Source organism: Monopterus albus, unplaced genomic scaffold, assembly GCF_001952655.1.
Source record: "Monopterus albus unplaced genomic scaffold, M_albus_1.0 scaffold19.1, whole genome shotgun sequence".
Lineage (NCBI taxonomy): Eukaryota > Metazoa > Chordata > Actinopteri > Synbranchiformes > Synbranchidae > Monopterus > Monopterus albus.
The window spans coordinates 2,726,508-2,749,067 of NW_018127899.1; the positions used below are offsets into that span (position 1 = coordinate 2,726,508).

Consider the following 22,560-nt stretch of genomic DNA (forward strand, 5'->3'; position numbering starts at 1 on the left):
CGGGGCCCCCCGCCTCCCCCCCCTCCTCCTACCAGAGGAGGTCACCAGCCTCCTCCTCCGCCTCACCATCACCACCACCAGCCCCCTCCTCCGACCTCCTCGCACTACTCTGTTGCTCCCCAAGCCCCACCTCCTCCACCACCCCCACTGGCCCAGCAACCTCCAGCAGGCAGCGGCGACTCTGCCATTGCTTCACCACCTCCTCCTCCACCTCCCCCTCCCCCTCCAGAGCTGGACATTATCGGTGGAGGTGGAGACTCGCCTCAATCTGCGAGTCCAGGTAGGAAGTCAGCACTTCTGGAGCAGATCAGAGGAGGAACCCAGCTGAAGAAGGTGGAGCAGAACCACCGAGCACCGGCCTCCAGCACGGGACGAGATGCCCTGCTCGACCAGATCCGACAGGGAATCCAGCTCAAGACTGTAAGACCATCACTATGTGTAGCTGGCTGAGGTTTTAGAGTTAATTTGCCTACATTTGATCAGTTTGGTATTTCACAATGTCATCTTTTCAACAACAGCAGCCTGTGCTAGCTAAGCCTCCCAGTGATTTACATGACTGTGCCTGTCACATAGTGGACTGCACCTGTTTGTGTGTCTCCAGGTATCAGATCTTCCAGAGTCCGGCCCTCCGACGCCAGCTCCTGCTGCGGGCATCGTGGGCGCTCTCATGGAAGTGATGCAGAAGAGGAGCAAAGCCATTCATTCCTCAGGTAACTCTGCTGACCACAGCATCTAGGGTTCTCAGGAATAGTTGTGGGAAATAAGCTTGTTCACATTCAAGAGCTGAATGAGAAGATTTGCACCACTCTTACATCTGGTCAGTCAGTATGAGGCTACGGCCAATTAGCTTAGCTTAGCACAAGGACTGGAGCCAGGGGAAACCGCTAACTCTGCTGTCTCCACATACACCTTCACCACCTCTGAAGGTCAAAAATTCAAACAGTGGATTTTGATTGTTTAATTTGCACAAAAGTCCAGGTGTAGGAGCAACACCAGTCAGATAGTCCGGTATGTAACCCTTGGGAAACGACAGTTTATTTGCTTCCAGCTTTTATGCTAAGTTAGCGACTGCTGTAATATTTACCATGCCGTCATGAGAGTATGGTGTCATTTGTCTCACCTGACTCTTGGCATAAAAACCAGTAATTGAACATCTTGAAATGTCAGGTTTTCTTTGTGTCAGAACACTTACTCTTCACTTTGTGTTTCCCCTTCACCGTCTCCACAGATGAAGACGAGGATGACGATGAAGACGAGGACTTTGAGGATGATGATGAATGGGACGACTAGTCCTCAACCCCCTTCCCCCTCCCTGCACCTCAAGCTGACACTAAAATATCTTCTAAAAATCTTCCAGAACCTAAAATGTAAATGTTGTAAGAATTTGTTGTATATTTATTTTTGCCCTTTTTTTATGATTGTTACAGTTAAATTGTGCAATACCTCATCTGTTAAATCTATAACATTCATCACATGCCCTTATTGTTAAAAACCGCCCACTTCCTGTCACTAGAAAGCACTTAAGTCAGTCATCAGCACAATGTGGAGCCACTACATTTCATTATTAATAATCAATCATTTCGAACTCCAGCTGCTTCCCTGAGAGGTGCTGCAGTCCTCCTGTGATCCTTGGAATATAGTGTTACTTTCTTTATGTTTTCGTTTGTTGTTTTAGAAACTTTAAAGTGCGACCAAACAGGCCGGATCCTCTTGGTGTTGGCAGTGGGTCGGGTTCGATGCAAGTTGACTATTTTCTTAATGTTTCTTTTCATACCTTCTAGTTTCCTAATAAATTGTAGTCGTGTACATTTTTTTCATGAAGACGTCCGTTGACCAAAACACGGCAGCTCCATCGCCTCACATGGATCCTCAGCTTTTATTTTTTATTTAATTAAAACCATTTATTTGCACATAGCTTCTAGGATAGTTTGGGGGTGTTTTTTGTTTTTGTTTTTTATTTTGAGTGTATGTTGAAAATAGTTTATTTCAAGCAGGTTACAGTGACAATGGACACTAAAAGTGTTGCGATAACTTCTAAATGTGATTATAAGCATGACCGACTACATTTCAGTTTTTGCTTATACAAAGATTGTCTACAGAGATGAACCCACGGACACACTGTGGCATTTGTGAAACAATGACAGTTTTGTTCCTATGTCCAGTCGGGTGTATTTGTTTTGACATCATTCTGTCATTTCCGCAGTAGGAAGCATCAGCAGTGCTCCACCACGCGAAGAACTGAAAAATATAATTCATTTGTTCCCCTCTGTCCTCCAGCTAACAAGCTATAATTTTATGCAATGCGACTGTAAATGCCTCCTTGTAGAGAATAACAAAGAAAAGCAAATAATTAACCAAATGTGGCATTTGCAAGCAGCTTATGGGTTTGGCGATGCCTGTGATCCTCCGTCTGTGAACGGGGCAAAGAAATAACTGACGCTTGTTTTAACTGTTGGTCTTCAAGTTTTTACCGTCCTCCAGCGAGGCTTAATGCTGCAACGACAAGCCGAGATACTGACAGTGAACCTGTGAAGAGGGTGGGGAGGGATGGGGCTGGGGTGGCAGTGAGAACACTAAATTGTATACTTAAATAAATGTTAATATTTAGAGAGAAATGTTGTCTTCTCTTCTGTGAGCGAGTGGATAAGTGATTTAATATTGTACTTCTCTATCTGCTAGTGTTTTTTAAATCTTGGTAGGATCTTTATGAAGACTTCAGATGTAGGACTCTGACTTCATATGCTGACACATCTATCCACTGCAGCTGTAGCTGTAGATGGTGCCAGTGTGGTTCTGCAAGCCGCTGATGGCCTAAACTATAACAGAAGTGACATCAGCTTTGGTAAATATGTAAACTGAACTTCAACACCAAGCTGCTGGTGCCTGTAGCGCACATCCAATGTGCCACGCAGACAGAGGTCAGCAAGCTGTGGGATCCGAGGAGCTTTTCAAGCGAGCCTGCTCACACTGGTGCTGCGGATAGGACAGTGCTGGATTGTGATGCAGGTGTCTATGACATTCCTCGTACACTGTTGTGTATGTTAACACTTATTACAAATTATGATTTTACATGTAAAATGTGATGCACTGTATATTAAACCAATCACCAGTATGTAAACCGGTTACAATTAGCTCCAGCTTGATCAGTTTAAACACTCAAATGCTGTTTGTGTTTATTTATCAGTAATAATTATCCAGTAACAGGTTGAGAAATTCTGTATAGCCAGTAGTTTGATCCCCTTGGTGTTCCCATGTGGAAGTTTCCTTGAGTGAGACACAGAACCACAAATCATTCCCAATGTATGAAAGTTGTATAACTGTTCCTAAAATGGTGAACTTTTAAATTATGATTTTGTGTGAATGTTTTGTCAAGCATTCAGACAACAGTTTAACATCTCAGCTCCATATTTTTTTACCATGGCTATTCTGCAAAATACAAACCAGTTCCCAGCTCTGGCTTAGTATTTGGAAAGATAAATGCAGACAGGTGACAGATGAAAGGTCACCCCAACCTAAAGAGTCCCTGTGAGGAGCTGGGCCACCAGAACAGCTCCACTGATTCTGCGGAGGGGTGAACATCGTTCTTCCAACAGATGTTCCCTCATGGTGTTTTGATGATGATGGTGGAGACGCTGTCTTAACACGTCGCTCCAACATCTGCCATAGCTGATCAACTGGGCTGAGACCTGGTGACTGGGAAGGCCACAGCATCTGGTTCACATCACTCATCCTCATCAGACCAGTCAGTGACCCCTCTTGTCCTGTGGACGGGGGGACACTGTCATCCTGGAGGAGACTGCTCCTGTCAATATTTGACCACAGGATAGACATGATCACGCAGGATGTATTGTTCTGCAGTGTCCCTTCTCTCTAAGCGTATGAGTGGAGCCAAACCATGTCACTACTTGCATTCATTATGTTTCTCCAAACCTTTATTTTGGTTTCTCTTTTAATTTGTCACCCATTTGTATGTATATACAAAGGACTCATGTTATAATGAGTAATACTGTGGGTAGAGTATTAGTGAGTGGGCAGCAGGACCCCTTTTTCCTCCTTTATTAGATGTGAACTGTTGTAATGAGGAGTCACTCTCGGAGTAAACTCCCAGAGGGGAGTACCAATTTACTTTGAACAGCTGTTTTAATGATTGGCAGTGACTGTGTGCAAGTAGACAGGATTAGAAACTGACTCATACACACAGAAGGATCTGAAGCCCTGCTGTTTCTTTGCCAGTTGAAGCCAGATCAAATGAAACTACTGTTCACAGTAGGAGGCAAAGCTGTGATCAGTATTCAGTATGGGCAACTAGTGCTCTGTATTATCATAAGACATATAGGGCCTAACTAATGGGCATCTTTACCATTTTCCTCATGATCAAAGCTACCCTTCATCTTTTGCAAAAAGTGTCAATTATTAGTTATTTTCTGGTACTTTTGTGTCTGTATTGATTGCACGTTTCTCATAAGGGTACTTGAAGTACATGCTATTCAGGCAGCTCATATACTGTGTAGAGAGCGGGAATGACCCTTTGTCAAAGCAGACCTTTTTTTATTTTAATTTAATACTAAAATATACTATATATAGTGTAGCAGCCAAACTACCTCTCAATGATGAGGCTGTAATTCTCATTACAGCCTAAAATCATAAACCACTGAATGAATGAAAAAAGCTCAAAAAGGTTTTTTTTTTTTTTTTTTCATCTTTACTTGTGGTTGTGTTTAAAACAAAAGTTAAGTCATCTCCAGTTCCCTCTGTGGGCTTTACAGTGCTATTCATCCAGGATGTCACCTAGCCCCAGTTTGCGTCCCTCTTGTATTTGCTTTTTCTGAAAGTGGAAGTCCCCAACACTCAGACATCATACATTATGATTTATTTTACCTCGCTGCGTTGTCCTTTGTCCGTTTTTTGTGTGTGTGTGTGTGTATGTTGATGGACAATAAGCAGCAGCTGTAAGGCATCCTGATAACTCATTGGGTATGACGTAGGCCTGTACCATGCATACGATACCCCTCTCTCTTGAACCTGTAATTTCATGTGGTCTATTTCTACTTTCATCTTACAACTAAGTAAAGATGAAATGCAACTTGCAAACAACGCAAACTCCACCTCGAGACACAAGTAAACACAAAAAACAACTTAAGTTTCATTTGAAAGCAGAAGACAAGTCTCCATCAATCAGTTAGTTTCTAACTTTGTCATGTTTACCTACTTTCAAGTTCTTAGAACTGCACAATTCAGCTTTGTGGGGCAGGAGGTGGACTTTCCCAACCGTAGGGTCCGCAGTTCGATACCAGCTTCTCCAGTCCCCGTGTCAAAGTGTCCTTGGGCAAAACACTGAACTCCAAGTTGCTCTCAGTGATATTGCATGTGAGCAAATAAGTGAACAGGCAGAAAGTATGTAAGGGCTCTGTGTATGCTGCTGTGTAGAAAAGTCGGTGATATTGCATGTGAGCAAATGAGTGAACAGGCAGAAAGTATGTACTGTAAGTGCTCTGTGTATGCTGCTGTGTAGAAAAGCACTATACAAGTGCACAAAAATGCTTTGACTGCTGCAGAGAGAGGTTTGTGTTACCTGAAAGATGTGATGAAGTATAAATGAAGTGACTTTATGTAGTTTCTCTTTGTGCAGGGGTAGATCTGTTGCTTGTGACAGACAGACTAACCTGGGGCCTGCGACAGGATTAAATTGCCCCCAAGCACGAGACTCCCTGATGGTCATAGAGTATTCTGCACACTGATTATTCAGATCCTGGGCCTGTAATTGGAAGAAGTGAAAACATTTCTCTACAAATGTGTGTAAACTGTCTGAATCTGGATCCAAAGCTGGTAGAGATGAGGTTAGTTTCAACATGTAGACTGAGTGAGAACGTCAGCTTTTATTTCTCTACACAGCAGTAAAAGCATTAGGTTTCTCATGGCAACAGAGAAGTGCAGTCTGCTGCTACACTGTGACAAGTTACATAAGACACGGTCAAAACGTGACTAACTGAGCTAAAAGTCAAATGCTTCAGTACAAAGTGAGAACTGTTCAGGCGTGATTGGTCGGTGAGTTCAGGTCTGTGATGCATCCACCTGAAACGACAAACATCACACACTGATCAGTTACAGATTTCTGACTGACAAAAATAGCTTCAATCAGATTCTGAAACAAAGTTAGTTAGGTGGTGAGGACAATTAAAACAGCCAAGATCAGTTAGGAAATTTTAAAAAATTATTTTGAAAATTTCTGATAGTTTGGAAGTACTGGTACAAAAGTATTTACTTTTATTAGCCCATTATTTCAACATTGCAAGTTAAATATGTATTAAATATTTTGTATAGCAGAGGAACTTGGTGAAGATAATACCTGCCATATTTAATGCTGAGCATGTGAAACCAGCGGATATCTAACTGTTATAAGTGGGTGTGAGAGCTCACATCCACTTCTGTTCATTTTGACCAAGTTTAAAATTTGTTTAAATTTAATCTTATTTCATAACTTTAAAAAAAAAATCAAGTTTAGGATTGTTAAGTGTGAACATCCTGCTCTATCATGTTGTTCCCCAAACACACGGGTTTGTTTACTGAGGAGGAAGCTGAACTGACTCTCACTCATTTGCTGTTTCTCCCTGTCCTGTAAAATATTTTGGACCAGTGACATGATCTTCCTACACAGAAGACCCATGTCTGCTGGATCTGATAAACAGCTGTGCACACTCCTCTGCCCTCTTCCCAGCAGCACTCTCAGCCATCAGTGTTATCAAAGATGTCAAACTATTTATAACCTGCCAGAGCTGAGGAGGCTGTCGTCTGGTGACAGTGAACCCACACACTGAGCCGTCTAATGGCTTTTTGAGGTTAAATTATGTGGAGAGTTCACTCGATACACAATTTCTTCAAGCCCCAAACATGATGAGTTAGTGACAGACTTACCTTTTTTAGGGACCTGATGCTACTCCCGCGAATCGCTGCCATCAGGTCATCGTGGCTTGACCTTTGTGGCAGGGGGAGGTGGTACAGCTCATCTCGTCTCCTCTGCAGTGGTGGTTTCAGGGCATTCTTCAGCTCTTTGAGAATATCAGCGCTCTCATTTTCATCGGAGCCGCTCTTCAGCTTATTTGACTTGGGTTTCCTCTGGTTTGACCGACCCTTTGTGCTGTTCCGACACTCATGCTGTTTGACTGTTTCTGCCATTGTCCTGGTTGGTGGGTCTACAGAGGGAGGAGGAGGATGTCTGTTCTGATTTTCAACAGCCTTAAAAGACCGTGTTGGCATCTTTGGTCTGTTTTCTGCAGAAGATCCAGGACCTTGTCCTGATACCTCTGGAGGGCTCTGTTCCTTCTTCTGTTGAAGCCTCCTCTGTCGCTGTTGGTCCTGGTTGCGTGTCAGGATGCTGGTCGCCGTCATCCTGGGGCCTGGGAGATCAAACTGGTAGCCGAGCTTGAGCAGGGTGGTGTTCTCCCTCAGCAACTGGACCATCTCCATCTCCACCCTACCCCCGCAGATGTGCCTCTGGTTGTGGAAGCGGAGCTCTACCAGCGTCCTGTTGTGTTGCAGTGCTGCCAGCAGAGCCAGGATGCCTTGACCGGACACAAAGTTGGACTCGATATTCAGGCTTCTGATTGAGCAGTTCTCAATGAGCATCTTCGAGATGGCGAAGGCAACGCGGTCGTCAGCATGGGTGTTGGCGAGACTGAAAACCTGCACATGAGTGTTTATGCACAGGGCCTCAGCAAAACGCAGCAGGGTCTCCTGGGCGATGTCTTCGACGTTGTTGAGGTTGACTTCGGTCACAGTGGGATCATCACCCAGAATCTGCTCCAGAGCCTTGTCAATGATGACGGGGTTCCCGCTCGGTCTGTCAGAGCTCACATTCAGGTTTTGGTTTGCGGTTTCAGTCCTCAAGCTTTGTGACAGACCATTGTTCTGAGAACATTTACTCCTAATTAGAGTCTCCTTTTTACACTCAATTTTCTTTTCTATCTTTTCAACCTTCAAATCATTGGTTGCACAAACATTCAGTGTTGTCTTTCCCTTGTTTGGGCAATGACAGGAAGAAGATTTCAGTGTCTTGCTGGCGTTGGTGCTGGCCACTGACACTCGCTCACCCCTGCTCCTATCTGGCCACCTCCCCTACAGATGATCACACAACAGAAAATGAGGTTGAACACTGACATTCTCCAGCCTCTGACTTTTAATTAAGAAGCCTCTCCAACGCTGGCAGACAGTGATTAAAGCTGACGTTTCTCAGACAGGCTTTATTTTTAGACTGTTTTCCAGCAACACATTTAAATAAAACTGGTCCATACCAGTGGTTTTATGTTTGAACTCATAAACATGTAATTAAATTATAGAGGATGCCAAAAATAAATGAGACTCATTCTCACTTTGAAAACTAAAAGCATCTTCCATATTTCTTATATTTGATTTGTATTTGACTAAAAGGACAAAGTACAACCAGTAAGCTGATTGGTGGAATGTCCCTTTACTACCAAACTGAAACTGAATTTGCTTTCTGATTTTTCTCAAAGTGCTGTCTGATCTAAACTGGTCTATTTGTAAAAACTGAGACGTTTTAGTCTTATCTCTCAGATTTGTTTGGTTCTTGAATACCTGCATGCAGAAATGTTACTGCGGCAAAGCTTGTAAACACCATGAGCACGTCAGTGTTTTCCCTTCATATTTATCTGCACGTGTTGCTGTTTCCAAAGTAACACTAAAATAACTAAATCCACTTTCCTGAGTAATGCACTGTTTATCATAGCAGTAGTTTGCCTTTTTTTAGCTTTTTTAACAATTGACTAACTGCAAAGATGCTTTGCTGATGTTTATTAAAATTGGAAGGTACTCATATCCTTAGGTTTTACTTGTTTTATCTCTTTGCATTACTGACAAACCTCTGATCCTTTTCCAGAGTTTCTACATTAATTTCACTCCTTCTGTGCAGCTTCAACTTTAGTTTGTTCCTATGATCATCTGTTAACAGTGACTGCAGAGGGATCAGCCATCATCATGTGCAGGTGTAACCAGGGAGCATTATTGAAACTTTCCTTGTAACATCTATGATCTGAGATGAAGCTGTGGAAAGCTATTTTTGGACAATCAAACCCTGCCGATGATAAACGTGAACTTGGTGTGGTCTTACATCACAGATACTGCAGCAACCTGGAAGGCACCAAAAGGCAGATATTTTTTTAAGAAAACCTGTTGGATGTTTGCAAAATGATCAGCAGAGATGCTGTGACTCCTGCTGCCTTCAAACATGCTGGTCTGCTTGTCTGTGTTGTAGAAAACCTGCAGACAGGACACTGATGTCCCCTCTCACCTGTCCAGGATTAGACTCCACCTTCTCATCCTGCCGCAGCTTCTTGTTGTCATCCTCCCAGTATTTCAGCAGAGCATCCCTGTCATAGGTCCCCGTTGGAGCTTTGGCGGTCTGGTCTTTCTGCCTCAGGCCGATGGGGATGTTGATGTCAGGGTCAAGGTAGGCCAACTCACTCTCCAGCTCCTGGAGCTCTTCAGGGGAAAGGGTGGCCAGCAGCTCCTCTTCATCCACCTCTTCCACCTCCACCATCCACTTCTTCAGCTCCCTGCGGTACCTAAAGGTACTCATGGTTCTGCACTGCTGCACTGGTCTCAGGACACTCCAAACACTCACTGTATCTCAGACTTTCCTTCTTGCACTTTGATCTCTTTGTATACTTGATTAAATCTTCCTTAAGTTGTCATTTTTGCTGTTGTACATGAACTTGTCCTCCATCAGGTTCATTCAGATCAGAGATGCTGTGGGAGACTGGTGAGTCCCAGCTGCCAGAGGGCCGTGACAGGGGTAAAGAGGTGGGCCTCCATGCCTCTGAGAGTCCTGTCTTTTTTTAGGGTGTTGGGTGGGGCCTCAGTGAGATAGGCTGGAATGTGAGCCCTCTCAGCACCTCATGCCTGAAAGCTCATCTGCAACTCGTGCCTCAAAATAAATGAAGGAACAAAACACCATGGGGAGACACCGGAGCTGAAGCTCTGTGGTGTTACATAACGCATCAACACAGAAACACAGCGTGGTTGTGGTGTTGTCGAGGAAACACTTGTTGTCTCTAAGGATGGTGCCGTTACTTCCAGTCCATGTGTGTTATGATCCTGTTAAACCGCTAGTGGGGTTTTGGAGGTGTTTGTCTTTGCATGGACAAAAACACGAGAAGGATCAGGCTTTAATCATCACAGAGTGGTTTGTTATGCTGTTGTCAGGACAACCATCGGGCTCAGTAACAACATGAATCCACCACTATGCAGGTTGACCAGGCCGTATCATGTAACTTGTTAGAGGTGAAAAGACACGACACCATTCTGATCTGTGATCTGCTGTGAATTTGACATGTGACCTGGACTATTGCTGATTAGCTTCATCACATTGTGCCAGCTGCTGTCAGATGTACAGATCAGACTAAGAAACGAAGCAGATTAGTTACAAAACAAAGGAGCAAACTGGTGATTGCTGCATGTTCTGCATGACTTATCTATCCACCATCGCTTTATAAAGACATGTCTGAGATATCTGAGACCAACAGGTTAGGTTTGATATCATGACGACGGAGCTTGTAAACTCTGCTTTCAAGGCCACTATTACAAACATCACTAAAATTGTAGGTAATTAAATTATCAGATGACTTTTAAGCAGGCTTCAAAGTGCAGAAACTGCCAATAACTGAACATGTAACTAATAACCCTCAAACAGTCTGCATCGCAGTCTCTTTTTCCAGGTGCAGTGCAGAAGATCGGAGTGAGGGATGTTCCAGCTCCTGTGTGTTTCTCTCCAGAGGTGTGAAAAGATGCATGGCATGCATCGGGTGTGAGCACAGGTATCTATGTAATAGGAGAAAGGGTGGATCTAGAAAATTTTGTGGGTGGCCAGGCTGGGGCACAGACTCAGAGAGGGGTGGCATTACATACACAGAATCAAATAGTTTATTCTGTGTAAGGATGAGTCACACATAGTGCTTTCTGTAGCTAACTTTGGCTCCAGAAACATTGCTGCTGCACAGTGGTTCCCACCCACTGAGGGGAATTAGTACTCCACAAGAACACAATTAGAGAAAGGAAATATCACGCTGTATGTGTGATATACAATAAAACTAATCTGACCCATATCAGTTATAAAGCACCAGAGAAGTGACAGTTGTATTTAAGGCAACAATTTGTCATTGTCATATTGCAGGTGGAACAAGAGAAGCTTAGGTTTCGTCCCTTTGGTAGTGAGTTTAGTTTGTTTTGTTTAGTACAATATATTTTTTAATGACATTTGAAATTAATTACCCGAGAAATTGCAAGCTGTAAAATGGCACTTTAGTAGATTCGCAATGATGATGTGCAGATGTAGTGACATCTAGTTCAATAGTTTTACAGGAAAAGATGCTGATGGCAAAATAGATTCAGTTTATGAAAGCAGAACGTCAGTCTGCTGTTCAGACACAATCTGGCTGCAGGTTGGGGAACAATGACACCTGAAAATCCTGTGATGCCTTCTCTAATTCCTTGTTTTTTTGTCTCACTTAAATCTGTATGTGCTTTGCTTTGTTTTAGCACATCAGCACACCTGCTGGTTACAGCAGCCTCAGGCCTGACCTGACCTCCCGCTGCTGTCAACAGTCTGGAGGTCGCTCAGAACAATGTGACCTCGTTTTGATATCAGCTTGTCCAGTAACCTGCCAGAATGTAGAGCCATGTTATTATTGTTGCTTCTGCAGGTCATTGGGTTAAATTTAGTCAGTGAGCTCTCACGCTGTGTCAGTCAGAGGAAACGGATCACACCTCTCTCACTGTGCTCACACATGTTGTCACCTATTTGTTCCAGGCTGAAATCTCCTGCATGGTGTCCATGACATTTGCTGCAGGTGTTCAAGGTTCCCAGGGGAAGAATTTTAATGAGGTTTTTGATTTGCTGACTTTTCCTTTAGTGCCAAAGTTTTAACTTATCCAGTGACATACTGTATTTCCTTCTCCAAAACAAGACACAGACGTTCATGGTTCACAGGCAATATGTTGTAATAATGTGAACAATTATAGGATGTGGTGCAAATACTGTGACAGTAGAAACCTGTTTCTCAGGACCGATATTCCTCAAACTGTGCCGGACTTTTATTTACCTCTACTGCAGGGGAACCAGAGGCAGCTCTTCTAACGACCTTTAAAAATCACCATTTTGATAAACATTTATTTGATCTGTTGGTTTAGTAAGAAACCTCCCTGTTCTCTGATCTGCTCCTCTTTAATGTGCTGTTGATGCAAAAGCAACTCATCCTCCATGTTTATCTTGATATATTTAACATAGCATACTCACTATCTGGGGAAAAAATGGCGCTAATTTAAATTCAAGCAAAACAGGTGGAAAAATGAAACCTCACTATGGTGCCATCTAGTGTTTGAAAAGTGTCATCATCACATCACAACCTTCTGACTGTCATGTGACATAAAGATTTGGCCCTTTTTCCCACCATGCAACACCGTCTCTAGGACTAGGACTGGAGGTTGGACCGCCGCTTTGTGCAGAGGATACCAGCTGTGCTCATCCACCTTACTGAAGGCTGCTGGGAAATCACAGAACTCCTGTAGCATCAGAGATCGTCTCAGTAAACAAGTTGTAGGCTTAAATCACTGTCTCTGTCCTCAGAAGACAAGCCTGAAGGTCTTATATTAAAGTCACATAGCATCAACAGTTTCTGTCTGAACGTTTTTAACTGTGGAACATTCTCAAAGTCTTTGTTAAGATTGTCTCACTTAATGACAATGGGTCACACTTGAATCTAATATGTATGCTGACACTGAGAAATGTGCAGTATTATTAGATTACGAGGTACAGATTGGTACATCAGGAGATTCTGCCATAACGTTGTAGTTATGGCAGTTCCAAGTAAATACTTGCAGTAAATGCAGTGATGAGCTAATGGTCAGTCATGAATGAAAGTCTATAGCAGGAGCCTCATAAAGTCAGTTGCACCCCCAGCCTCATAAAGATACTGTATCACCACCTGTTGCTAGAAAACAAAGCATCAGCTGTGCTGTAAAAATCCCATTACTCCACTTGGGAAGACCAGCCTGCCTGTTTTGTGCTGTTAAACATTTAGCTTTTCTAAAATGAGTTTTTGTCTGATATTCATGAATCCATCATCATCATATAATACTAATATACTACTACAGTACGTGTACGGACAGGTGACAAATGAAAGGCCAAGCTAACACAGAGTCCCAGTGAGGTGCTGGGCCGCCACGTGCCACCAGAACAGCTTCACCTTGGCACTGACTCTCCAAGTCTCTGAACTTCGCTGGAATCATACACTGAAGCTGCAGTACCACAGTGTTGGCATCATGGCTGAGCTACCAACCCCCCCCCACACACACATACACACTCTTCACCACGGTATTTCTAGATGTCACCTGCCCTGGCGTATTTGACACACTAACACCGCTCCACTGCACCTGATGGTTCCACAGCCTGCTGGATGATCATTTACTGTGCCATCAGAAAGTTGAGCCCAGATGCCGTTAGATGCCGGCCTGACGAGACCCTGCTGAAATAATGAGGCTGCAGATTTACAGCTTTGACCTTTGACTTCTTTGCTTTGCGGTTGATGAGCGTGTTGATGGTCAGTGGTTGGTAATTTCCTAATATAGATGGCCACAGTGAACTTTAGAAAACATCAGGTAAACATGAGGAAACAGTGCATTGTAGCACAGAGGAATAACATCTGTAGTATCAGGCTTTGGATGCACACATGTTTATTTCTTTGTAGGATCGGTTTATAGCTGCACATGGGATTAACAAGTGGCCATTTTTTTCTGGTGCTGATGGCCGATAAAAGGTCACAGTGGGCAGCAAAATTGTTATGATTCATCCTCAGAGGACCAACTGGTGTGTACAATGCTGTACTAGATGGGCTGGTCACCATCAGGTTTCTACAAGGACCAAAGGTGTCACATTGTAATTGATTTTCAGTTGAGAATTGATTTTGAATCAAATGTGGTCAAAACAACATCAACAACAACAAAGAGCAGGGATATGATTTGGAAAATGGCCAGAAAAATGTTGACCCCCCACCCACCCTACCTATTTTGTATTTAAATTGCATTTACAAAAACCCAGATTCTGTCAGAATACATGGCATCTGTTATAAAAAGTAAAGTAAAATAATGGTAATAAAGTTTGTTATGATTACAAAGATTACAAAGTTACATCCTTCCAAAATGAGCAGGACTCTTGCAGGAGATCTTCACGTGATGCGTTCAGGGTCCTGGCTGTAGAGGTCGAGCTCCTGGTACAGTATGAAGCTCCTCAGTCTGGGAGGGAATACATGTGAGTTCATGATTTCAGGGTTGCTGAGTCTCTTCAGTGTCAAACGCCTCCTGATCTCCAGTCTGCAGAGGTGCCTGAGGGAGCGAGGGCTGCCTGGAGAGCAGGGTTCACACAGTCATTTTACTTTACAGTCACAAAACAAACAAGTGAAAAGATGAAGCTGAATGAGAGGGGAGAGGTAAGAGGAATCATTGATGGTGCTGTTAGTGCCCCCTATAGGCTGCAGTGTTAGACTGCACACCTGTGCCTTCCAACCTGATGCTTGTCATAATGTCTAAACGAACTCACTGAGGATTTCACATATTTCGGGCCACTCTTTTTGTTTCTCCAGGATGAGTCTGAGTTTGGAGCAGATGTTGACGTGGTTGACGTAGTCCAGGAGTATCCGGACCACGTTCCCCGACAGATGCATGAGACAGCAGAGACTCATGAACTCACAGAACTGGAGTGAGGACATTCACAAGGTTATTAAAGTGTTTGTTATTTGTGCATATAGAAGTAAAGACATTTAAAACACATTCACAGTGAAAGGTTCAGCTCCTATGTGCATGTGGTTATGAGGCTTTTCTACTTGTTTATCTAATGTTTTGTTTTTTCCACCTTCCACATTCAAGCATGTTCAGTCTCTCTCTTGTGTTGTTATTGTTTGATAATGGATGATTCTGCTAAAATGGACATCACAAAATGTCACACCAATGGTTTAAGGAAACCAAAAAAGGAAACAGCTATCAGTGGCAACTCACTGGAATTTTCCCCTCCAACAGTTCCTCAGCATCAAAAGCGTTGTCATGGTGACAGTGAAAGCATCTCTCCACCTTGTAGCCGTTGTTGAGCAGCAGCCTCATCATCACCTCATCCTTCAGGCAGTACTGCAGTGCTGTGGGAAACACTGTGTCACTTACCACTGTGAAGTAACAGTTCACGTCGGCTTTGGCTTTCAGCAGCAGCTTCACGATCTCGTAGCGCCCTGACCTGACCGCCACCAGGAGGCCGCACAGTGGGTCTAGGTCTGTCTTTGCCCCGGCTTCCAGGAGGACTTTGGTGCAGTCCACATCCCCATTGGAGATGGCAAAGTACAGGGCGCTCTTCCTCATGTCCCGGTAGTTTTCTGAGTTTCTGGTGTTCATGCGGTAGTTGACATCAAAGCCACAGGCCAGCAGGAGCTGCAGGCAGCGGCTCTGGCCTCCCTCTGCTGCGGAGTGGACCGGGCTCAGACCTGCCTCTTTAATGGCCTTCTTAGTAGTCAGCGGTATCAGCATCTTCACAGCACTGTGGGAATAGAAAACAGGTCACATCAAGCAATATGACCTAACAGTCACTAGTACTGGAAATGGCTAGATTCTGTGGCCAAATCATGTCATTTCAGTGGACTTGGTGCAGTCAGATTTCTTGTCTTGTTTGAAAAGTCATTTGTTTGCCATCACAGAAGGCCAGCAAAGAGAAGCTGGAACCAGTGGCATTGCTTTTCAGTGACTTTACTGAATGAAACGATGTCTAATCCTGAAAAACATGCTGCCTGGGGAGAGGAGCTGGCCCACAGGATCTCAGCAGGGTGAGCAGGCTGTTAGCTGTTACAGCACTTCACAAACTAGACCTATGAGTAGCTGCTATACCAAAAATCCTGTTTCATGAAGATGTGGATGAATTTCACTGTGCCACTTCCTGGTGTGGCAGGCCTTTAAGTATCAACCCCCTACAGGCTGCATTGCTCATTACAGCCCACAGTCTGAAGGTATTTGACAGAAGGAGCTCACTCATAGTGTCCGGAGTATGCGGCCTTGTGGATGGGCAGGTGTCCGGTAATGCTGGGTAGGTTGGGGTTGGCGCCGTTGTCCAGCAGCAGCTGAATGCAGGCGATGTTTCCTGATCCAGCTGCATCTAGCAAGACGCTTTCCCCGTTACAGGCCTGAGAGTTCACTCTGCTACCTGAGCAGGGACAGGAGCAAAAAAACAGGAGGAGACTGGACATTTGCACAGCTACAAATGGAGATGAGTTAGTAAAAGACAAGTGAATAATTGCATTTTGATCTTTCTTATTGCCTCTGTTAGATCTGACAAATTCATCCCCATGTTGTGAGTTAACTGTCTCTCCACCGTCACTGACCCTGCAGTGAAAACCCAGTTTTATCTTCAGACTGACCACAGTGCAGTAGTATCTCAGTGATCTGGAAGTGTCCGTGTTCTGCAGCCACTGCGAGCGGCGTCACCCCTGTCACATCCTTCTGGTTGACGTGGTCGCCGTTTCTCAGCAGCAGCATCAGGATGTCCACGTTGCCCACCTTGGCCGCCTCGTGCATGGCTGTCCACTTCTTCCTGCACACCTGCTCCACCCAGGCACCGTGAGCCACTAGTGCGTATGTCATCTCGAAAGAGCCGGCCCTCACTGCTGCAAGGTGAGGACACATACTGTATGTTTGGGTCACTAAGGATTCATAGAGCTGTGACAAACCACAGATTGTCCCAATATCACTAAGGATGGATTTTGTGTATGTTTAGCGGCCTAGTAAAGCAGAATATTTGATGTTTTCATGTAGAAATGTTTATAGTTCCTTTAATTTATCTTAAAGCTACAGTATGTAACTTAAGGCATCAGTAGCATGAAACTCCAAATCAATCGACCCAGCTCCACCCAGCCCTCCCTCTCCCTGCTCCACTACTCTGTACCACAACCTGCTACGTCCCCCCACCCCATATTAGTTGTTGTGAAGTTACAAGAAATTAAAGTGCAACAAAAATGTATCTAAATTAATCAGATTAGTTTACAACTTGGAACTAGACCCCATAAACTTTAAAGGTCCGTAGCCTAAGAGCACAGCCTTTACTCTGCACACTCTCAGGACACTTTATTGGTAAAGATGAATAACATCTCTGCATTGTTCATCTTTTGTTTTCTTTTGTGTGATGACCAACTGTCTGCTTGCCAGTTATTACCCAGCAGCAGCGGCGACTCATCCTTGCTGTTGCTGTTGTGTGGAGAGGCTCCGTGCTTCAGCAGAGTCTTCACGTTTTGCACCAGCCCAGCTTTCACTGCCAGGGTGAGCGGCGTTTCTCCTCCCACGCCTGCTCTTTCCTCCAGGCTGAGCCCCTGACCTGCCACTGACACAGACACAGCACACAGAGGACGTCAGTGTGCACGTCCCTGGAGTTCACGTTGCAGGTGAGCCGGTAAGCTGTACACTCCTCACTGCTGGCTGACCTCTAGGCTGAATGAATGGGGAGCGACATCAGAAGTGATTTTAGATGGAGAGGACTCATGACATCAGCTGTTATGTGCTGGAAAGCAGCACTGTTTCTCAGTATTCTGTGATTAATATCATAGCAGGCAGCCATTGTCCTGATGATGTCGTCTCCCCAGTGTTCAGCCTGATGTGACCTGATGTCTCATCCTTACTTGTCATCTTTATTTATTACTGGAGTCAGCTCCACTGGTTAAAGGTAGTGACCTCTAGCTTCAGTTGAGTGGACAGATTACAGGCATCTCTGCTGCTACACCTCCTGACCTCTTTCAGTCACTGGACATTTGTTGCTGCAGTAATTAAAACACTGCTGCTATAAATTAAAGATACCCTGTGTCTAGACTCAGAAATGAACGGAGGCAGGTGTAACACATGTTAAACACAGTACTACATTGTTTGGCACTTATGAGTGCCACCTTCATTAGGGTGCTTATTTACATTCTGACTTTTTGAAACTGATAAACTTAAAGGAGATTCTAATGAAATCTGCCCTGAGAGTGAACAGAGGTACCTACATGTCAGGACAGTTTCCAGAACCTCCAGAATCGGTTGGGACGCGGCCCGGTGGAGGGGAAGCAAGCCACAACTGTCCGACTCCCTGAAGGCGAAGGTGTGGCCCAGCATCTCCCTGAGCACTAGCACCTCACCTGGTTACCATGACAATGAGACAACAGCCCAGGGGTTTAAGAAAGACAGGAGAAGAAACAGAAACCTTCATGACTCATTGGAGCTGAGATGTGTTGGTCAGTATAGTCCACATTTTCCTCTCCCCTCTGTTTATCTCCCTGCCGTTGGTGTGCCAGGCCCTGAAGCTTGGCAGTCCTCACCTACAGCTGCTGACCACGTGACTTTGGCTTCCAGGCTGAGGGGAGAGGCACCAGACCAAACACAAGGACAAAACTCTGTGGGGATACTGAGGGTATTTCCAGGGCCATGTCCAGCCTACCTTGCTCAATGGCAGCCAGCACGCGTAGGTTTTCATCCGTCGCTGCAGCTAAACTAACAGTCAGGAGGAGAGGAAGCGTGGCACAGTCAGCTGGATGTTAATGCACATGTTTTTAGGAGGAGGGGGAGGTTTAGATATGGCATCCATACCTGGCTGCAGACTTCAGAAAAGCCTCCTGGCAGGATTCTTGAATATTAAGCTGGATGATGAAGTTATTGAGCTCCTCTTCGCCGTATTCCTCATAATTGTTCATCACTCTGCAGGGAGGAGGCGCATGAGTCCACTCATTTAACTGCTGGTTTACAATCTGCATTTCCAAATTTCAAGACTTCTATGCAGAATTTAAAAGACCAAATCGGTGGTCATGCATTTTCAGCATATGAACTACAGATTGCTTCAGCCTGGAGTTAAACTGGCTGATTTTTGGCTACATCAAGGCAGCAGAATAAGCTGAATACACAGCCCTCACATATACTGTGGCTTTGGTTGACATGTTAGCAAACTGCTGCAGACTAATGTGTCCACCTGGTGAACAGAAGAACAATGATCTTTGTCCTTTTAGTTGTGCTATAGTCTGCACCAACTCTTCAAAACATCTTTAAGTGTAAAATGATCTTATCTCTGTGAAGATTAAAAACAACACCACATCATGTCACAGTTGCTAAGTGACAGCAGTGTGATGTCGGACGCCTACAGTGTGAAACTGTTATCCACAACTGAAACACACAGTTGTTCTGAAATAATTCTGGATCAGTTTTAATTAATATTTTCTTCACATTTCTCACAGATCTTCCAGATCCACACCAAGCTGGAACACCTAGCTGTGGGGTGGGAAAAACAAATGCAATGCAAGACAACAACCCAACACAATATTGCCATAAAAAAGACTATGGAGCAAAATCAGCACCGATGTCAACAAAAACAGGTCTGTAATTTCATATCAACTTTTCCAGAAAGTTTCCTGAAGACAGTGGTGTGATTTGGTGCTAAAAACAGAAAATACAGACAATGTTCAACTGAGACACCTTCAGTTAATCCAGTGTTTAATTGCTACAGATTCAGAGCAGAGCAGGTTTGCAGACAGATACAGTTCAACAGGCATGAAGTTTACAAATATAAATGAACAGCGACTGTTTGGCTTGCTAAACTTTGGTTTAAACTGAAATTTTTCCCCAAAATAAATATTGAATTACAAGTTGTTTCCAGGAAAGTTCCAAGGAAATGATCTGAACTTACTACATGTAAAACAAAGCATCACCTAGTAAAGGCCAAATGATGTAAATGTAACTTTTCAAGCTCCATTATTCACTCTAAAAAAAAAGACAACAAAACACGTAGATCTATGGCCTCCAGGTTTTCTGTTATTCTGTCCACCCTGTTTTCCTGATGATAACTTCACTCACCTGACGACCTCTCTCACACAGACATCCAGACCAAAATGTACCAATTAAAACAAATACCTGATGAAGCTGAACACTCTCACCTGTGCGGGATGTTAGTCGGCTTGTGCTGATGGCTCAGACTCCACTGACAGCATTCAGTGGTTTATATTTAGTGCCTCCCAACCCTGTGTACACAAACAGAGCGAGGCGGCGTGTGGTCGACACCTGGCCCACTGCTCTTAGAGCCGGGGTTTGTGCTATTGTGTGAACTAAGCACATGTAAGATCCCCCAATCCTCTGGGGATTAGGCCATAGTCATACACTGCAAACAAGATCACTGTTTAATGTTTCGTGGCCGAGTCTATTTTTGACTTTGCTACTTTGTCTAAGAAACATGAGTTGATGGATGCCCAGTAAATTGTTGGCAGAGTTAGCAATGCAATAAAAGTGGTCGACCAGGCGACAGCGGAGTCTGAGCTGTCGTTTTAAATCTTCTTCTCTGATGAACGAGCTTTGTGATTGTTTCCTGTTGTGATTTCAATGCTCTGCTTTTATTATCTGCTGTTTGTGACTGTGCTTCATTGACTTTTAATGGCTTCATGACTTGATTCAACTTGTTTGGCTTTCTGTCTGTTTACTCCTGATTTTATTACTTTTTTTAATCAGTTATTTTTCTCAGTAAAGCACCTATTTATTTAGACGTTTTTATTCTTCCAGGAAGAGCTTGTTGAAATAAAATTTCTCCCCTTTTAATTCAGTATATTTATTAACAAATAGAAATCACTGCACCAAAAAGCAAATGACAAAATAAACAGGGCAATTCTGCACAAAAAATCACATAAAAGAGACAGATAAAATACAGCTGCAAAGAAAATGATGCAGCACTTTATCATAGTGGTTTTGAATCATTTATATGAATGCTGTTTATTGTCCCTGTAATTCAAAAGAGGCCGTTTCTGTGCATATCAGGCTTTCTCTGACTTCCAGTGGTGAAAAACAACCTTTAAAGCTCTAATACAAGTACAAAAGGGCAAATACAAATTCTTCTTTGCTTATTTGCTGAGGTGGAACAGACCTGTCATCTAATAAACATGATGATGTCCATCCAAAATGGAGAGACAGCAGCTTAATATTGGCAGCAGATGTTTCTTGCATGAATCCTAAATTTTGATATGTAGCTGCAGCAAACTACCCACGTACACGTTTGTAATGAGTTAATGTGGCCCATGCATCCTAAACTAACTTCCAGCATGAGCCACATGTGGTGTGTGTGGAGCTGGACAGCAGTGACATACAGCTGCAGACAAACACTGAACGACAGCCTTCTGAATACATACCACAAGAGAATCACATATAAAAGTCACTGAAAATACTGAAATCACAATTTATCGAAGTGTAAAAGATGCTGTTTAAAGTAGATATAATGGGTTTATTGTAAATAATCACTGGCTGATAGTTGGTCATAGCAGTGAATTGTCATCCACCTCTGCAGCTCTGATCAGCTACGAGGAGCTTTTGTTTGTTTCTCAGATCATCTGATATTTCTAGCAGGCCTGACTGTTGTAACACTGTGCAGCTGCCTATCTTCTGACCAAATGTATAGAAAACTCAGTCTTATTTTAAAGGCCCTTCTTTGGCTTCCTGTTAAGAATCTGCTTTTAGTTTTTAAGTTGCCTAACGGCACCTGAATACTTCCGTGATACACGTGTTAGCTGTGCTCCTCCTAACGTCCTCAGCCACTGGCCTCCTGGTCACTGCACAGTAGTGATGCTGCTTGTTGTGTCACAAGCCGTTGGAATGATCCTCCAGAGGAGGTCGGGGCTTCCTGACACAGTAGTATTTTTTTATGGTTTGCTAATATGAAGCCTGTAGCTAATAATAATTTTATTGCTTGTATTTTTATGTTCCTTTTGGACTTTGTTGTAAAGCACTGCACCTGTGAATTATCACTGGTTCAGTCTCACTGCTCTCTCACAGCAGCTTTGTGTCTGAAAGAGGACAAATATGATTCTGAGCTCTCAGACTGTTTCATGGACACTGTGTTTATGATATGATGTTTTTGGCACATGTTCACCAGCTGGTCTCCAACTGTACCTGCCAGACAGGCACGCTCAGAGACCAGCTGGTGAACATGGTGGAGCATTTAGTAGCTACAAAGCCAGAGGTTTCCCCCAGGAGGTGGTGGAGACCAAACCAGAGGCAAAAGGAGTATTTCCACTCATCAAGTGAACACAACGGGACTCTGATGGGAGGACCATGCATGTATATGTGTGTAAATAGGTGACTGTCTGCTAACACAGTAGACTTATCATTTTAAATGGTGATAATAAATCCTGTATTCAGAGCTTGTTCCCATTGCCCACATCTGGACAAAAAAAACACACAAAACAAGCAGTTATTGCCTCAGGCTGTTGTGTTGTTTCAGGTGTCTTATTATGTTGTTTTAAATGAGCACCTGTGTGATAGATTTACTGTGGTCGTCCCGTGGGCCGTGTGAGCTCTGCGGAGCCAGCAGATGTCCACCAGCAGATTAGCGGAGCTTTACAGGGGCCGCCATGTCGCCTCCTCCGGCTCACAGGCTGAAATAGCAGCGTCCAGCTCAACACAAAGCTCCTACTGTCAGTGAACACAGGGGGAGGTTTACTTGGACAAATGCTTCTTCATTGTGTGTCAGTTTGT

At 43.8% G+C, this 22,560-nt stretch overlaps 3 protein-coding genes across 3 annotated transcripts in view; 1 reads left to right on the top strand and 2 right to left on the bottom strand.

Moving 5' to 3' along the window:
* The window catches only part of wasla (WASP like actin nucleation promoting factor a), a 20,189-nt gene extending 18,383 nt beyond the window's left edge, over positions 1–1,806 (top strand). The window contains exons 10-12 of the mRNA XM_020593373.1: positions 8–420; positions 602–710; positions 1,229–1,806. Coding sequence (XP_020449029.1) covers positions 8–420; positions 602–710; positions 1,229–1,290 — 584 coding nt within the window. The 3' untranslated portion in view covers positions 1,291–1,806. The remainder of the gene's footprint in view (positions 1–7; positions 421–601; positions 711–1,228) is intronic.
* A 4,225-nt stretch (positions 1,807–6,031) lies between these two features.
* lmod2a (leiomodin 2 (cardiac) a) lies at positions 6,032–9,729 on the bottom strand. Its single transcript, XM_020593375.1, has 3 exons — positions 9,242–9,729; positions 6,913–8,112; positions 6,032–6,072 (listed from the first exon to the last, which is right to left on the bottom strand). The coding sequence occupies exons 1-3, from the start codon at positions 9,590–9,592 to the stop codon at positions 6,052–6,054; spliced, it is 1,572 nt and encodes a 523-aa protein (XP_020449031.1). The 5' UTR covers positions 9,593–9,729; the 3' UTR covers positions 6,032–6,051.
* A 4,007-nt stretch (positions 9,730–13,736) lies between these two features.
* asb15a (ankyrin repeat and SOCS box containing 15a) lies at positions 13,737–18,740 on the bottom strand. Its single transcript, XM_020593492.1, has 9 exons — positions 18,649–18,740; positions 18,500–18,552; positions 18,069–18,200; positions 17,249–17,413; positions 16,458–16,703; positions 16,072–16,243; positions 15,061–15,586; positions 14,606–14,759; positions 13,737–14,410 (listed from the first exon to the last, which is right to left on the bottom strand). The coding sequence occupies exons 3-9, from the start codon at positions 18,175–18,177 to the stop codon at positions 14,235–14,237; spliced, it is 1,548 nt and encodes a 515-aa protein (XP_020449148.1). The 5' UTR covers positions 18,178–18,200; positions 18,500–18,552; positions 18,649–18,740; the 3' UTR covers positions 13,737–14,234.
* Positions 18,741–22,560: the final 3,820 nt, after the last annotated feature.

Coding starts and splice junctions, on each gene's coding strand:
- lmod2a (XM_020593375.1), bottom strand. CDS start 9,592: ATGAGTACCTTTAGGTACCGCAGGGAGCTGAAGAAGTGGATGGTGGAG. Junction 8,113..9,241: donor ACAGACAAGCAGACCAGCAT/GTTTGAAGGCAG, acceptor GATCATCTGTAG/GGGAGGTGGCCAGATAGGAG. Junction 6,073..6,912: donor GCATCAGGTCCCTAAAAAAG/GTAAGTCTGTCA, acceptor TTGTCGTTTCAG/GTGGATGCATCACAGACCTG.
- asb15a (XM_020593492.1), bottom strand. CDS start 18,177: ATGCTGGGCCACACCTTCGCCTTCAGGGAGTCGGACAGTTGTGGCTTG. Junction 16,704..17,248: donor TGAGTCGCCGCTGCTGCTGG/GTAATAACTGGC, acceptor CTCACCTTGCAG/CAGTGAGGGCCGGCTCTTTC. Junction 16,244..16,457: donor TGAGATACTACTGCACTGTG/GTCAGTCTGAAG, acceptor GTCCCTGCTCAG/GTAGCAGAGTGAACTCTCAG.